At 41.4% G+C, this 17,194-nt stretch overlaps 2 protein-coding genes across 7 annotated transcripts; both read left to right on the top strand.

The window, feature by feature from the left end:
- The first annotated feature begins 928 nt into the window (after positions 1-928).
- Positions 929-7,030, top strand: LOC122037974. Of its 6 annotated transcripts, none has more exons than XM_042597483.1 (13): positions 929-1,182; positions 1,994-2,248; positions 2,503-2,741; positions 2,812-2,869; positions 4,067-4,194; positions 4,276-4,426; positions 4,504-4,777; positions 4,869-4,941; positions 5,012-5,102; positions 5,215-5,321; positions 5,763-6,086; positions 6,157-6,348; positions 6,425-7,030. In XM_042597483.1, exons 2-13 carry the CDS (start codon positions 2,131-2,133, stop codon positions 6,764-6,766), a joined length of 2,097 nt encoding a protein of 698 aa, XP_042453417.1. In that variant the 5' UTR covers positions 929-1,182; positions 1,994-2,130; the 3' UTR covers positions 6,767-7,030. The 6 variants fall into 6 exon arrangements, with proteins under 6 accessions (XP_042453417.1, XP_042453420.1, XP_042453418.1 ...); XM_042597486.1 differs by having other exon boundaries at positions 2,004-2,248; positions 2,528-2,741; XM_042597484.1 differs by having other exon boundaries at positions 2,004-2,241.
- A 591-nt stretch (positions 7,031-7,621) lies between these two features.
- Positions 7,622-8,447, top strand: LOC122037976 (peptidyl-prolyl cis-trans isomerase-like). Its single transcript, XM_042597489.1, has one exon. The coding sequence runs from the start codon at positions 7,697-7,699 to the stop codon at positions 8,210-8,212; it is 516 nt and encodes a 171-aa protein (XP_042453423.1). The 5' UTR covers positions 7,622-7,696; the 3' UTR covers positions 8,213-8,447.
- Positions 8,448-17,194: the final 8,747 nt, after the last annotated feature.

Consider the following 17,194-nt stretch of genomic DNA (forward strand, 5'->3'; position numbering starts at 1 on the left):
TATTCACATTCCTACTATCAAACTAATATTTATATTCATTCCCGTGTCACTTAACTGTTTTATTCAGTTTTAATATGTTTTTTTAAGTATAAATTATCATGGAATCGAACAGATGTCGTTCGCTTGTCACTTCCACGATCGGAGATTTTTGCTTCCCTGTCCGGTCCCGAACACTAAAGCCATTAACTCTTGACCACGTGGCTACCGACTGCGACGGCGTCTACCCCATACGACTCATCTGGGCCCCGTATTTTGTCGGAAAACGGAGACTTAAAGGGGTTCAGCTGACCTGGACGGCAACGATCCCTCCGAATTCGAAACGTTAACGCAAACAAAAAGCGTAGTGCGTGTCGCGAGAAGGACTGCAGATCAGGTCCTACGTGGATAGACAGGTGGGATTCCGATGTTGGCGGTCGGATGGCGGCCTATGGATCTGGTCCGTCGGATCAGTGATGGTGAGGTACGTGCTCGTTTTAAAGCCCGATGATGTGAGAGGAAGGGGGATTAACTCTCTGTTTGGAGGAGGTGAGATAAGGTTCATTAATGAAAGGGGATGGAAGGGGAAGGGAGGGGAAGGAAGGGAAAGTAATATATTGATCTTGTCCTTGTTTGAAAGGGAGGGAAAGTTTATGTGAGAGGAAAGGGATGGAATGAAGGTTAAATATATAAATTTATAAAAATATCCTCTTATTTTTTTAATAAATCTGCATGTGAAAAAATAAATAAGGATATAATTGTAATAATTTCTCCTTACCCTTCCTTACACCTCAATTTGGGGTGTAAGGAATTTCGCTTATTCCCGAACATGCAAGGGGAAGCTTTACCCTTCTCTCCCCTTCCCCTTCATAGCTCACTCTCTCCCAAACAAGGGTAAAAATTCATTTTACCCATGTTTATCTTTCCCTCCCCTTTACTCACCTCCTCCCAAACAGAGGGTAAGAAACGGGGATAAAGTGGAGCGAGAGCGAGCGAGAGACAAGGCAGAGAGGGGCCGTTGGAGAAGCATCGGGCCGCTGTTGTTGTTGGTGAAGAGGGAGGAGAAGCTTCGATCTGTCTGTCCCTTTGCATCGCTTCGCGGCGGGTTTCTAACTTCGATGGAATCGGATTGAGGACCGGAATCGAGAAACCGAGCGAGAATCTTCGTTTCTTGTGGTCGGCGTCGGATTCGAGAGAGCGTCTTTGGTACTTTCTGCTCTCAGTTTTCTTGCGTTTTACCCTTTATTTGTCCGAGTTTTTCTGCGTGGAAAATGGATATGCTGAATCTTGACGAATGAGTCTCGATAGTCGTGTTGAGGCTTTTGCTCGTTCTTTCTAACAACTATTTGTCTTCTTTTTAATCGTTTGTTTCTTGGGAAATGGAGTTGATTTTGGGTTGAGTAATCTTGAGGAGAACGTGGTTAGGAACTTTGCGAAGGACCTCTTCGGATGTGTCGGCTTTTTTTCTTCTGACCTAATTGTACGGCTAAGGACTTCATTCTATGGTGACAATGATGGAGGTTTAGGTCGGAGTTCGGTGGTTTTTGTTGTTTGTTTTTTTGTTCATCGTGTTCATCTTCCAGCTTCGTATTTTTTTGAATGATCCCATAAATGTCCGGGGCAAAACTTCCTCCTTTCCTCTTTTTATTCGGTGCTTTATTTGGGAACCCGATTCCTCTGGGCTCACAGGATGAAGCTCTCGTTTCCTTTTTTTTTCCCCCTTGCTTTTTATATCCCCAACTCTTTGTTGCTTATCTTTGTTTTTTTTGTCTCCATCTCCCTTATCCTTTTTCCCCTTCCTTCTCAATCTTTGTTTCCTAATTTTTCGATTATAGTAGCATATTACACGTTCCAGGTTTTGGTTTTCTCGCCAAATTCGAACTCTGCGATTAATCTCAAATAAAAATTTCTCTTTTAGTTCAAAAATAAGAAAAACAAGTAGCTTTTGACAGCCAATATTCTGTTTTTATTTACCCTACAAAGTTTTTCTCTCTCTGTCTTAAATATGACTATCTAGTTTCTTGAAGGCATATCTACAGTGGATATCACAAAGTGGCAAACAGAAGGATGCTAAAAATCTCTTCTCGTAGGCTTGGGTCATCCATAGTGGCGAGACGAGGTTTGAACGAAGAAGATCTAGCCGTCTGATCATGGATGAATCAAAGGACAGGGAGGGATCGCGAGGTTTGGTGCGTGGAAGAAGCATGGCTAATCGGTCCTCGCCCGCAGCGCGACAGCAGCCAATGGGCTCTTCTTCTCCAACCGGTACCTTGTACGCTTTCCCTTTGGAGTTCCCTGGATTGCCCTCGGTCCCTCATCCAATTTACTCGGGGAGGGACCTAGCTGTTGTTATTTAAATAAATTAATAAAAACTAGGAACTGTTTTGTCTTGTGTTTACCACTGTGACATACATTGTGTGTGCTAGATTGTTTTATCTTTGTCCTCTTCCATGCTCTCATCCTCCTTCATTCGTATGATGGGTATTTTTATGCCTAATTTATTTAAGTTTTGTTACATATTTGCAGTTTCAAATGATTACGGTGATTGCAGTTTGGGAGATGGAGTGGATGGTAGTGTGCCTATGGATAGGCGGAAGAAGGAAATGGTTAGTGCTTCCAGGTGGAAAGCAAGCAATAAGGATGCCTCTGGCGACACAGGCAGCAGTGAGTCTGAAGAAGTGGGTCTAGGTTCTTTCCAACCAATGCTTAATACCATTTCTATCACTAGTCTACCTAGTAGACAGAAAGAAAGGCTGCGTGGAAAGGTTTGATCCTTTTTTGCCTTTTGCGCTGATTTAAGTTGTGTTTATTTAGCTGATTGTTTTGCTTCAAAAGGTTGCTGAGGAGAATGATGCTGTTGATCTTGCCCTTGTTCCAAGGAAACTGAGATCGGGTATGAATTTACTATTTTTTTATTGTTGCTTTATTGTTTTCGGAAGAAGAAAAGTGTGCGCAACAGTTATCTTTAGGTAATATGTTGTGAAAATTATGCCTTTTTTGGATCACACGACCATATCAAAAAATATGATTCCAGAGGGGCATGAAACGGTAGAAAAAGAGGGGCAGATATGTCCGAAGTTCAGGAACAAAAGAACAAAGAAAAGTAATGATAGGCTTGACTGCACTCTTATTCCAATCCTATCCATAGAAAAAAATCAATGGTTAAATAACAGAAACTGAATAAGACAGCTTGATTAGATGCGCAGATGAAAACAATTTCATTGCTAGATCACCAAGTAAATAAAACATAGATATGTTTAGAAGGCACCATAGGTTGACAGTTATTTGTTCCAGTCCAGGTATGCTTATTGCTGAAGGTCGCTTGATATAGATGGTAGCAAGAAGGTGGAATCTGCCACCCTAACGGCCCCACACGGTCTGCCCCACGACCATTGTGAGGAGGTAAATTAGGAAGTTGTAGTTGGCCAATGCAGAGGAGGGCTTTTTTTCCCTCGATTTTGCTGAGATTTGAACCCTTACCCTATGGTAGCAACTCTATTCCACATTAGCCAACTCAACCCTGCCCCGGGGGCAAGGCCACTTGATATAGAGAACCATATAAAGTGTATCAGCGAGTTTTATATTGACACTATGAATGTAAATGATGTATCAAGAGAGCCCTCATTGTGAGAGATGCTATTGAGGAGATGCGCAGATGGTAGCACTAAATTTTGGTTTCAGTCAAATTGTCATGATCATACTCTTCATAATCAACATGGAGTCCATTTTACATTGTATTCCATTGCAATCCAAACTCATTGTGAAATTGTCCACATTCTTTGCAAGTGTTGTGGAACCAGAATACTTGAAAGTTTGGGCTTGATTAGCAACATTTTCTAATTTTTGTTTGTTAGTCACTTCTAATGCTTATCTCTGGTTATTACTTAAGAATCATATAGAAATCATTTTTCAGACAATTTCTATTGTCATTTGAAGTTTTTTAGTTTCTCAGAACCTTTCTGCAACTATTTGCCTTTCCTTTTGTGAAATAGTACCAAACATGACATGGTTATATAGCTTGTGTCTTTTTGCTTATATTATTTCAGGTTAATTTACACTAGTTCGTCATCTTTTTTTTTTTTTGCTTCAGCTATGAATACACGCAGCAGAGGGCCCTTATCTCTCACGATACCAAATGCTAAGAAGAAACACTATCGAACTTCTAATAGACTTCAGGGGTTACCAAACAGTGGCGGAAGGGAAGGGAAGCAGAATGGGGTCAGTTTATAGTGGTAGAATTTTTTTGTTTAAAACTTATAATTAGTGGTATATCTCATCCTTATTTTCTTTTTTCTGTAGCTGCTTGAAGCATTTACAAAGGATGAAGAGCTTGTTATTGAGGCTTTGTGTGAACTATCCAGAATGCTACCGATAGGTGAGCAAATTGCATATAAGGAAGACAGTAAAGCACTGGATAGACACCAGGTTTACTTGGCTAATTGTTCAAAAGGTGAATCTTACAACTTTTGTATATTCTTTTGTTTTTTCTCTCTTGGAATATTTTTTGCATTGTATCTGATTGAACAGGTTCGAAAGTGGATAAAAATCTTTTGCATCAATCCCTGCCCAATGAAAATACCTCTTCTTGCATGGAGAAACCATTAGAAGATGCAAAAAATGAAGTGCATGCTCCTGAGCAGTCCATGGAAGTTGGCCAAAGAGAAACTGTTGATTCTGATTTGAATATAACTCCTGAACTCATTTTGACTGAAAATGAACCGCCAGAAAATACTCCTTCCACAGCATTTATGAAATTTTCCAGCCATCCAGGAGTCCTACTTCGTTGCTGTACTGAAGATAGGTTGATTTTTCCATCTGTGCTATGTTCTTGTGCATAATGTTTGGTTGACAACGCATAACATTTAATTCACCTTTTTTTTAAAAAAATTTAGGGATAGAGTAATACAACCGGGTCAGGCTGATGCTACTGAAACCCACTCTTCATGCAAATATGAAGTGCAGCAAGTAATACTTATTCTCTGAGTTAAGATGTTTTTTCTTGTGAAATGCACTAATTTGTCTTAATTATGTTTAGAATGGATGTGTCAAATCTACTACCCTAAGAAATGAAGTTCAGCAAGTTGAGTGTGACAATGGAAGTATTGTAAAGTGTGCGCATGATGTAGGTAGTGAATTGATTCCCAATAACATTATAACACAAATAATTGAGAATGTTTTAAGTTTTAATTAGTTTGATCTATGATTCAATTGATAATAACTTCCTAATGCACTTTACAGCAACTCCATCAAACATCCAGCAATCAAGCAATTCTACTGTCTGGCCTGGTCCTGTGAGTAGTATCACTGGACTTTCTTCTAGAGTAATTGAACTTCCAACTGAGAAGGTAATAAATGCATGCTTAAGAAAGACAATTTTCTATAGATTCCTTTGTATTTTAAACCTCCGTAACTTAGTTTGAACTTATCCATTTGATGGCTAATTTTTTTTTTTCCAATGGCTTATACTGGTTTAACTGACACCTTGCAATTGTATAAACTTTTGAAAGTTATACTGAATAGATATGTAGTTTTCTTACTTGTCTGGCTTTCTTTGTTTTTTTTTTTCTTCTTTTTTCTTTTCAGGAGAAGCTAGACTATCTTTTTTGTGTATTGTCATTTTTCTGAATGCTTTATTTTTGTAGTTTTCATACTTCGGTCCTGGCAAATGTTTATTTGGATTGTCTAATCTTGCCACTTCCAAAATACTAGTCATTTCTGCGATTCTTTCTTTTCATTAGTTCCTAGTCTTGAATTTTTATGCAGATATGTAGTGTCTCTCGCTGCAGGTTCCTCTTACTGCAATGTCGACGTGGAAGAAGTGTGCCATTCATGTATTCATAGGACATAATATCAAAAGCTATCAGGATAAGGAGAGACAGAGGAAACTTTTGTTGACTTGTGATGAATCTAAGCAAAGTGAGTATACAAAATCATGTGGACCAGCAAACAATGTGAGAGTTGGCTCACAAAGCGGATTGAGTGGCAGGGCTTCTGCTTCTATTTCCGTACTGGAGAGGAATAAGAACGAAGAAAGAAATGGAATTTTCTGTAATAGTAGCTTGATGCAAACCCACCAATATTCTGGCCTAGTAGATGCCAAACAAAAACAGGTAATTTCTGGCTATCGTTGTTCTTATTTTAGATGTACTTTACCTAATAGATTTCAGCTTTGATTTTCAGGCCTACGACTTTCTCTCATTGTCAGCCGGTGGTGATACCGTAAGTCCTGTCGATGGAGCCAAGTCTGCCGCTCAGCTTCATTCCCCCTATTTGCATACCCATCCACATCATTCCCTTGTGCCATTTCCTTTCCCTAATTTTCCCTATCCTCTACCTTACTCAGAAAAGCTAGTACCTGTAGCCGCTCAACAGGTAAAAAAAAGATCATTTTATCGGAACTTAACTGTTTTTGGAACTTAACTGTTTTTTTTTTGTTTTTTGTATCCAGGTGCAACTACAAGTACCGCATTTTATCGGAAATCAATTCTATAGACACCAAATAGACAACACCATCAGCAATATACAGCTACAACAATACCAGCAGCAACAGCTCTGGCAAGCTCATTATGCTAACTACTGCCCTCCTGCAGGTATCGGAGTGCCACAGAATGAGCGGCTACATGACTCTTCTGCTCCTCCTGTCCAAAGTGCTCGGACTTCAATTCTCTCTCCTCCCCTTTCTGTACAGATGCAAGGCGGATCCTATCACCCAATTTTGGTTCGTCAACATCGGCAACTTATTGCTAATGCTTCCTCATCATCCGCAAATGTAAAGTCTCACAAGAACTAGCAACTGGGAACCCAGCTGAGGATTTACACCATCGCTTGGCAGAAAATTTGAATGAACAGGCTAGTGTTGCTGCAGTCGACGGACTCCAGGAAAAAAAAAGAGACCATAATGCTCATCGAAACCATAAAGAGTCTTCGGTGCCGTAAATGCTTCTGGTTATATTCTGGATTAAGCATAGTCAGCAAATTCGGTCTAATGTGATGATACCCTAGTTGTCCTTTGCGAAGCATAGCTTTATGGGAACGAAGAGCTGTGTGTTGGATACCCTGCGCTGCAATTTAGTTACATTTGCACAACATCTACATTGTATTCGTTTCCCCCATTAGAGGTGGCAAAACGTTGCAAGAGGGAAAAACAAAAACAGAAGACCAAGTTCGGGTGAATTGGCAGCAGCACGCTGTTGTGATGGTCTAACTCACTAAATTTCATATATTTGTTAAATATGTTAAAAAAGAGTTTTGTGATATTTGCAGTGATATCAATTCGCAATGCCATGGTAGTTACAACAGAAAGCAGTTTAGGGTCGATTTCCCCCGAAATATTGTTGCCACTCTCTGGTTATTTGGATTCCAGCTAAATTGTTATAACAGAAAATTGCAAATAATTTTGCATTAAAGTCTCCTGGGTATCTCTTTTTTGATTATCACCGCCCCCACCATTCACGTGACAATCATGTGCGTGTGCGCATCCTGTGTTAAAGGGAGGGGCATCCATTCCCACCAGCTAACTCCACTGGTCGTCCCAAACCCTACCCTCTCTACGATTTCGACACGCGTCTATCTTCGACGGCCTGGATCCTTTCAAAAGAATATCTCCTTCGATCGTCGCCCTTGCGGTCTTTATAAAAACACTAGCCCTAATGTCCCAAATTAGCAAAGCGAGAACCGATCTTTCGGCGAGGGTTTTTGGCATCTGCTACCCGAGGCGACGATGGCGAATCCTCGTGTGTTCTTTGACATGTCCGTCGGCGGAGCTCCGGTAGGGCGGATCGTGATGGAGCTGTATGCGGACGTGGTGCCGAAGACGGCGGAGAACTTTCGTGCGCTCTGCACCGGTGAGAAAGGGGTGGGGCGGTCCGGGAAGCCGCTTCACTACAAGGGTTCGAGCTTCCACCGCGTGATCCCCGGGTTCATGTGCCAAGGCGGCGACTTCACCCGCGGCAACGGCACTGGCGGCGAGTCCATCTACGGCGAGAAGTTCGCCGATGAGAACTTCGTGAAGAAGCACACCGGCCCCGGCGTGCTCTCCATGGCCAACGCTGGGAAGAACACCAACGGTTCGCAGTTTTTCATCTGCACCGAAAAGACTGCGTGGCTCGACGGCAAGCACGTGGTTTTCGGCCGCATCGTGGAGGGGATGGACGTGGTGAAGGCGGTTGAGGCGGTCGGTTCCCAGAGCGGCTCCACCAAGAAGCCCGTCGTCATCGCCGACTGCGGTCAGCTCTGATAGACGAACGGCATCGTCGTCTTCGCTCTCTACCACAACTAGCAGTATCGTACTCTTCCGTTTTCGTCGTGCTGTTGATGATCCGCAATAAGGTAGGGATCACGGCGGTGGCCGGAGATCTCATCCACTTCCGGATCTCGCTTCTTCAGTTTGTCTTCTGGTTCATCTCCGTTCAATCTTAGAATATCGTGTAAACCATTCGATAATGGGAGAAAATGCAGTCTATTGATAGATATGCCATCGTTTAAAATAGTTATATGTTTAAAAAAAATCTTCATAGGCGTCGTCATTTTGTGGACCTCCTTTCAGAATCTGAGCTCGAGTGGGAAATGACGCCCCAAGTTTTATAAAATATCAATCGCGTTTCGTTTTATTTATTTTTCTCAAAATACTTTTGTTTTAATATTATGCCGTTATGGTCAAAAGTAGATACACTATAAAATAAATTTATCTTTATTTAATTAAAACTTAATGTTTTTTAATTTGTTAAAAAAATTATTGTTTGTAAATTTTTTTTCAGTATTATTGTACTAATCTCAATCTTGTAGCAATTTTGTTCTAGCTTTAATTTTTGTTGAGTTAAAATTGCTATAGTTTTAGATAAAAGATGAGGAAAGATGTTTTGATATTTTTAAAATTAGAATGCCAAAAATTCATCAAATCACACCAAATTAAATTAGCTAAAAATAAATTCGAATTCAAAATTATTATTTTTTTGCTGAACCAATAAATGGATACTTTTTTTTTTTTTAAAAAAAAAGACAAGATTGACTTCAAATTTGATATTACTTTTCTATTTTAATATCTTTATTCATAAGGTGGTTTATCTAAATTACCTAAATTACAACTAACAAAATCAAATCTCTCTCCAATTTTAGTTTTAGTTTGTAAACTGATTCCTATCGGATTTTTGAGAAGATAAAATAATTGTTTTTTTGAGATAAAAAGTATTTTTTTCCTAATTAATTATACATTAAAATTGCTTCAGCATGTTTAAATGGCTAAAATTAGAATGGCGTTTTAAATTAAGTGAAACGTGGCATTAGTGTCTCTTTTTCTAAAAGAAGTTAAATGGTCATCCCTTTTATAATTTTATACCAAAAATATTTATGAATTTAGTATAGTGGTAGAAGTTATCAGGTGGATTTTACAATATATATAGAAGTTAACAAGTAATTTTTAAAAGGTATAAAAGTTATTGTCTAATATTCGGATCCTCTGGATTAAACGTCCTTGTACCACTCTTGAACCACAAAATCCATATAAAAAGGTCCTCACGTGCAAGGCACGTGCGCGTAGGGGTGTAAATGAGTCAAGCTGTTCGTGAGTTATTCGAAACTCGATTCGATAAAAGCTCGTTTGAGCTCGTTTAATGAGGCTCGTTAAGATAAGCAAACCAAACTCAAGCTTCACAATATTTGACTCGTTAGCTCGTGAACATGTTCGTTAAGCTCATAAATTAACTTTTAAATAAAAAAAATAATAGTTTTGATATTAAATTTATAGATTTTACACTCTACTTATGAAAAACATGGACAAATATATTAAATTTATTTATTAGAATAAAATTATAAATTTTCACAAGAATATTATAATTTTTTAAAGATATATAATTTATTTTTTAATGAATATTTAAATTTATAATTTATATTTATTAAGCTCGTTTAGGCTCGATAAAAACTCGAATGAGCTCGTGAGCCATGAATATATTCGTTAAATAAAGCTCGAGCTCGGCTCGATTATAAACGAGCCAAACTCAAACATCCAAGTGTTCGGTTCGGCTCGGCTCGATTACACCCTTACGTGCGCGCTGGAAACCCAACTCACGCAGAAACCCCGCAGCTGTAGTTTGCAAGCCCTAGCCTCTCGCCATCATCCGTCGGCGCCATCTTCCACCTTGCCCTAACCTCTCGCCATCATCCGCCGGAGTCATCTTCCACCTCGCCCAAGCCCTAACCTCTCGCCATCATCCACCTCCGCTGTCCGCCGCCGCCATCGTCCAACTCGCCCATAGATTTCAAAGCCCCTACCCCCTCCCCAACGCCCTCCAGTGTCCCCGACGGCGCCATCTTCCACCTCCGCGACAGGTGACACCCCAAGTTCTGCCGCCATTTCTGCATGAGTTTAACTGTTGATTTGTGTGCAACAGTTGAAATTTGTTCCAATCTGTTCCAATCTGTTCCAACTTAGCTTTGAAACACATAGCTTATTTCAAAGTGGAACAGATTGGACTTTGAAGTTATAATAATTGCTTAGGCATAATAACAGATTGGAACTTTGAAGTTATCAATAAGCTTATTTCTTTGATATTGCTGTTGAAGTTATAAGAACAGATTGGAACTTGATGTTGAATTAGAATTCATAGTGCATTAAGAACACTCTTGAGCACACTGATGATTGGAAATAATTTGAATTTAGCGCGCAACAGTAGTTCAAGGCATAATATTATTGAAGACATTAGGCATAATAACTTTGAATTATGCATTGAACTAGTGCTGCACTCTGAATTCAAATTCAACATCAAGTCCCAATCTGTACTCAACATCAAGTTACTCATGATTGTTTTTAGATGTTTCTTTTGTGGTTGTTTTTTTTTTGCCCTAAATTGATTTTTTTTTACAGGATCAAAGTAATTATCATGGAGGGTGAATCTACAAGTTGTCGTCGTTTGAATTTTGAAGGAAATGAAGATAGTCAGGAAGGTGACATTGATGATATTGATGAAGGTAATAAGACTTGATCCGGTGGTAAGGCCGGGGGGCCCTCATGAGGGAAAGGTCAACGACACGTGGAGGTCAACAGTCAAAGGGGGGTCAACCCCATGGGCTTGACGAGCGGGCGGGATATGCCGATCACTAGGCAATGACCTTCATCCGAGAGAACAACCATCTGGTCGTGAGCCCAGATTTCCAATGAAGAAAATCATATGGCCGAGCGGATAGTCCGCTCAGCCGCGGTGCAAGGCAAGAGTAAAGGCCGAGCAGTCTGCCCGCTCGACCAGGGTGTCAGGCTATGAGAGCCGAGTAGGCAACGACCCTGAACCTTCCCGGACGGACGACTACCTACGCCAGATCAAAGGCGAATGTTCTGGCTGAGCGGCTTGATGGTTGATCCGGGAAGAGGAAGTCAAAAAGTATGGGACAGTGGGGACGTCATCTTAGTAACCCCTGTTGCTGACAACAGGCATGTTCGAGGACCAGGCCATACTCAGTATCGTACGACAAAGGGTTCTGCTGTCCCATCAAGGAGACGCTCAGACTGTAGCAGTGTGGCATCAGATATGCTCTTCTGACAAGCCCATGCTGCGGTATGGTATAGGACACGTGTACACCTCGGTTTGTGTGCACCAAGCTCCCATAGCTCTATATAAGAGCCCTTAGACTTCACCGGAGGTATGAAATCTCTGATCCTGGGAGCCACTTTCTTATTTTTCGTCTGCCTGACTTGAGCGTCGGAGGGTCGTCGCCGGGAACCCCTTCCCGGCCCGACTTCCTTGCAGGTTCGCCAGAGTTCCATACGGCAGGTTGAAGATCTACGTCAGCAATTCGGAGAGAGCCACGTGCCCAGCGTCCATTGATTCAGCATTCGGACAGGATCAATTTAGCGCCGTCTGTGGGAGAAGTTGTGATACTTCTGGCAGGAAAGACACGTCGCGAAGGTCCGAGCGGCGTCTGCTTGCAGGGTTGGCCAGAGCATTCCAGGTTGGCGACCTTGTCTGGAAGAAAGTAAAGCCGGTCGGCGACGTTGGCAAGCTGGAAGCTCCTTGGGCGGGCCCCTTCAAATTCATCGAGAAGCTCCGCTCGGGTGCTTATTATTTGGAGGATGAAGACGGACGACGGCTGGACAGACCATGGAGCGCGAATCATTTCCAGCCGTACCGAGCTGGATGAGAGGTGCGCTAAATGTAATTTTATATATGTTGTGGGTCGTCTAGGTCCTTGTAATGCAGGAAGCAAAATGATAAAAGGATGCAAATAGCTTCGCCGAACGGCAGGGTCAAAATTAGCCTTAAAGGGCGTCGAACTCCGACGTTAAAAATCGAGAGACGAACCGGCATCTATAAACCCTCCGGTCGGAAGACCGTCGAGCTCCGACGTTAAAAATCGAGAGACGAACCGGCATCTATAAACCCTCAGGCCGGAAGGCCGTCGAGCTCCGACGTTAAAAATCGAGAGACGAACCGGCGTCTATAAACCCTCCGGCCGGAAGACCGTCGAGCTCCGACGTTAAAAATCGAGAGACGAACCGGCGTCTATAAACCCTCCGGCCGGAAGACCGTCGAGCTCTGACGTTAAAAATCAAGAGACGAACCGGCGTCTATAAACCTTCCGGGTGGAAGACCGTCGAGCTCCGACGTTAAAAATCGAGAGACGAACCGGCGTCTATAAACCCTCCGGCCGGAAGACCGTCGAGCTTCGACGTTAAAAATCGAGAGACGAACCGGCGTCTATAAACCCGCCGGCCGGAAGACCGTCGAGCTCCGACGTTAAAAATCGAGAGACGAACCGGCGTCTATAAACCCTCCGGCCGGAAGACCGTCGAGCTCCGACGTTAAAAATCGAGAGACGAACCGGCATCTATAAACCCTCTGGCCGAAAGACCGTCGAGCTCCGAGGTTAAAAATTGAGAGACGAACCGCCGTCTATAAACCCTCCGGCCGGAAGACCGTCGAGCTCCGACGTTAAAAATCGAGAGACGAACCGGCGTCTATAAACCCTCCGGCCGGAAGACCGTCGAGCTCCGACGTTAAAAATCGAGAGACGAACCGGCGTCTATAAACCCTCCGGCCGGAAGACCATCGAGCTCCGACATTAAAAATCGAGAGACGAACCGGCGTCTATAAACCCTCCGACCGGATGACCGTCGAGCTCCGACGTTAAAAATCGATAGACGCCCTCCGGCCGGAAGACCGTCGAGCTCCGACGTTAAAAATCGAGAGACGAACCGGCGTCTATAAACCCTCCGGCCGGAAGACCGTCGAGCTCCGACGTTAAAAATCGAGAGACGAACCGGCGTCTATAAACCCTCCGGCCGGAAGACCGTCGAGCTCCGACGTTAAAAATCGAGAGATGAACCGGCGTCTATAAACCCTCCGGCCGGAAGATTTGGCACGAATTCCGAGGGGATACCGAAAGCATCAGCATTGACCATCCGTCCATTGGTAGAGTCGAACGGGCATAATGAAGAGTGTGAGCCGAGCGGATGAGCCTTCCCGGGGCCGGCCTAGCGGCCGTTACTCAATCAGACCGGCAGTCCAGTCAGTCGGACTTTGACGCCTCCTTCGACTAGACTTGAGGGGGAGGCAAGTGATCCGGTGGTAAGGCCGGGGGGCCCTCATGAGGGAATGGTCAACGACACGTGGAGGTTAACAGTCAAAGGGGGTCAACCCCATGGGCTCGACGAGCGGGCGGGACATGTCGATCACTAGGCAATTACCTTCATCCGAGAGAACAACCATCTGGCCGTGAGTCCAGATTTCCAATGAAGAAAATCATATGGCCGAGCGGATAGTCCGCTCGGCCGCAGTACAAGGCAATAGTAAAGGCCGAGCAGTCTGCCTGCTCGGCCAGGGTGTCAGGCTATGAGAGTCGAGCAGGCGACGACCCTGAACCTTCCCGGACGGACGACCACCTACGCCAGATCAAAGACGAATGTTCTGGCTGAGCGGCTTGATGGTTGATCCGGGAAGAGGAAGTCAAAAAGTGTGGGACAGTGGAGACGTCATCTTAGTAACCCCTGTTGCTGACAACAGACATATTCGAGGATCAGGTCATACTCAGTATCGTACGACAAAGGGTTCTGCTGTCCCATCAAGGAGACGCTCAGACTGTAGCAGTGTGGCGTCAGACATGCTCTTCTGACAAGCCCATGTTGCGGTATGGTATAGGACACGTGTACACCTCGGTTTGTGTGCACCAAGCTCCCATAGCTCTATATAAGAGCCCTTAGACTTCACCGGAGGTATGAAATCTCTAATCCTGGGAGCCACTTTCTTATTTTTCGTCTGCCTGACTTGAGCGTCGGAGGGTCGTCGCCGGGAACCCCTTCCCGGCCCGACTTCCTTGCAGGTTCGCCGGAGTTCCATACGGCAGGTTGAAGATCTACGTCAGCAATTCGGAGACAGCCACGTGCCCAGCTTCCATTGATTCAGCATTCGGACAGGATCAAGACTCATATTAGAATTGTATTGAGCTTAATTATATCAAATTTCCCTTTTTAGCCATCTTGCTTTATTTGTTTAATTGTATAAGGTTGAACATTGAAACAGATTTGGATATACCACAATTGAGATTGGAATTTGAAACAGAAAAAGATGCATATCAATTTTATTTGACATATGCTAAAAAGGTTGGGTTTGGCGTAAGGAGAGGTAGAATCCACAAGGATGAATCGGGTAAATTACTTGATAGGGGTTTTTATTGTTGTGCCCAAGGTAAAAGAAGGAAAGACAAACGAAATCTTTATGTCAAAGCAAGTTGTGATGAAACAAGATTTGGTTGTGAGACTAAATTAAATGAAGATTTGTAATCAGAAAAAAAACAAGTTTACTGTGGTGTAGTTTATTAAAGAGTATAATCATTATCTCTCAAGTCCAAGCAAAACACACTTCTATAGAAGTCATAGCAAGATTTCTTCTTCTGCAGCGATACAGATTGAGATGGCAAGTGATGTGGGAATCCCCCCAAAAGTATCTCATGATCTTATGGCGAGGCTAGTAGGTGGGAGGGAGAATTTAGGATTTATTCCTGAGGATTATAAAAATTACTTGCGATCCAAAAGAACAATAAATATGAGAGTTGGGGATACAGGGGGTGTATTGGAATATCTGCAAAAATACAGTTCGATGATCCTAATTTTTTTTATGCTATCCAAGTTGATGAAGATGATTTGATTTATAATATTTTTTTGGTCTGATGCTAAGATGAGAGCTGATTGTGCTAATTTTGGAGATGTTGTTTGCTTTGACACAACCTACAGAAAGAACAATGAAGGTCGACCAATTGCATTATTTGTAGGTGTCAATCATCATAAACAATCCATATTTTTTGGTGTCGCTTTATTATATGATGAAACCAGTTTGACTTTTGAGTGATTATTTGATACATTAACTAGAGCTATGGGTGAGAAAAAGCCAACTACTATTCTCACAGATCAAGATGCAACAATGGCAAAGGCGTTAGCTTCCAGATGGCTTGAAACACATCATCGTTTGTGCATTTGACATATTTATCAAAATGCTGTCATACATTTGAGTGGAGTTTTTTCTATGTTTAGAGACTTTGCTAAAGATTTTGCCTCATGTATATATGATTTTGATGAAGAGGAAGATTTTATTTCAGCATGGAATATGATGTTAGCCAAGTATGCACTTGAAGACAATGATTGGTTGAGGCGCATGTACAACATCAAGAAAAAATGAGCTTTAGTATATGGACGATAAATGTTTTGTGCGGATATGACTACAACCCAAAGAAGTGAGAGCATGAATACTATTGTGAAAAGTATGTCACTTATAAACACAAGTATTTAGACTTCTTCAGTCACTTCCAAAGACTCCTTGATGATTGTCAGTATAAAGAATTAAAAGTTGATTTCAAATCAAATACAATTATTCCCTATTTAATGTTTCTAATTGAGATTTTAAAGCATGCTAGTGAAATTTATACTCCTGAGGTATACAAGTATTTTCAACAGGAGTGGTGCTTATCTCATGATTCTAATAATCTAGAAATTTGTGAGGATGTTGATACATTTACAAAATATAAAGTTACTCCTTATAAAAAGAGAAACCATCATATAGTTACACTTGATAAGAAGTGTGAAAAAGATTGAGTGTAGCTGTAGAAAATATGAATTTGCTGGAATTATGTGTTTTCATATTCTGAAAATATTTACGTGGAAAAATATCATGAAGATCCCAAGTGATTATGTATTGAAAAGGTGGACAAGAAAAGCACAAATTGGATATTTTGGAGTTAATGATTCAATGACCAACAATGCTAGTTTGGATCGAAAAGTACTTCAAAACATGCGCTACAAAGAGTTGTGTGGGTTGAATGTTCAATTGGTTACCAAGGCAACAGAAAGGGATGACACTTACATGTTTGTTAAAGATGCTATGTTGAGCTTGTGTAAGATGGTGGATGATAAATTACAAGGTAATGAATTAAATGTTCAACAATCAAATGTGAGCCAAGCATCCTGGGAATTTGATTATGGTGAAGGGAACTCTACTAGAGTAAAAGGGATTAAAATGAAGAAAAAAACGATGTCAGGTAAGAGGTTGAAAGGTGGGTTAGAGAAGATTTCAAGGAAAAGAAAAGCAACGAGGAAAACAAACCAAGCTTCATCAATTGTAATGGTTTCTATTCCATAACTTTACAAATTTTGTTTATTTGGTATTATTTGTTGTTAAGTTTGAATAATTTAAATCATTCTATTTTTTTTATAACACAGGGTATAGATCAAACTATTTCCAACGTGGCTAGCGTACAATGTGACCGAATCAATCATCAAGTTGATATTTGTTTTACTTATGTTAATTTAAGATAATTTATGTTATAACTATCTAAGATTGTATTTTATTTTCTTATTTTAGTCTATAAATTCTGTGCCAACAATTGGTAGCTCTGTTGGTAGTTTCAATATGACTGAGACTCAATTTCCACCATTATTGATATCACAACTTTTTCAGGTATATATGCATCTTAGTTATCACAAGTTTCTTTAATTCTGATTGAAATATATAATATCTGTCTGAATCTTGGTGTTTCAATCTGTATGAACTTTCTGAGCAAATTTGACCTACATTGTACTTTTGCTTTTCTTGACAGATTATACTTATTAACTGAACTTCTATCTCATAATTTTACAATTCTTTCTTTCAAAATTTGTCCAGGATTTTTTTTTGTTTCTAGCAGTGCTTCTAATCCTTTTTCACACTGCAGACTGTCAATTTAAAAGTTGTGATATATAAGTTCT

The sequence above is a fragment of the Zingiber officinale genome, chromosome 1A, assembly GCF_018446385.1.
Source record: "Zingiber officinale cultivar Zhangliang chromosome 1A, Zo_v1.1, whole genome shotgun sequence".
In the NCBI taxonomy this organism is placed as follows: domain Eukaryota; kingdom Viridiplantae; phylum Streptophyta; class Magnoliopsida; order Zingiberales; family Zingiberaceae; genus Zingiber; species Zingiber officinale.

Coding starts and splice junctions, on each gene's coding strand:
- LOC122037974 (XM_042597483.1), top strand. CDS start 2,131: ATGAATCAAAGGACAGGGAGGGATCGCGAGGTTTGGTGCGTGGAAGAA. Junction 4,427..4,503: donor CTTGGCTAATTGTTCAAAAG/GTGAATCTTACA, acceptor CTGATTGAACAG/GTTCGAAAGTGGATAAAAAT. Junction 6,349..6,424: donor TACCTGTAGCCGCTCAACAG/GTAAAAAAAAGA, acceptor TTTTGTATCCAG/GTGCAACTACAAGTACCGCA.
- LOC122037976 (XM_042597489.1), top strand. CDS start 7,697: ATGGCGAATCCTCGTGTGTTCTTTGACATGTCCGTCGGCGGAGCTCCG.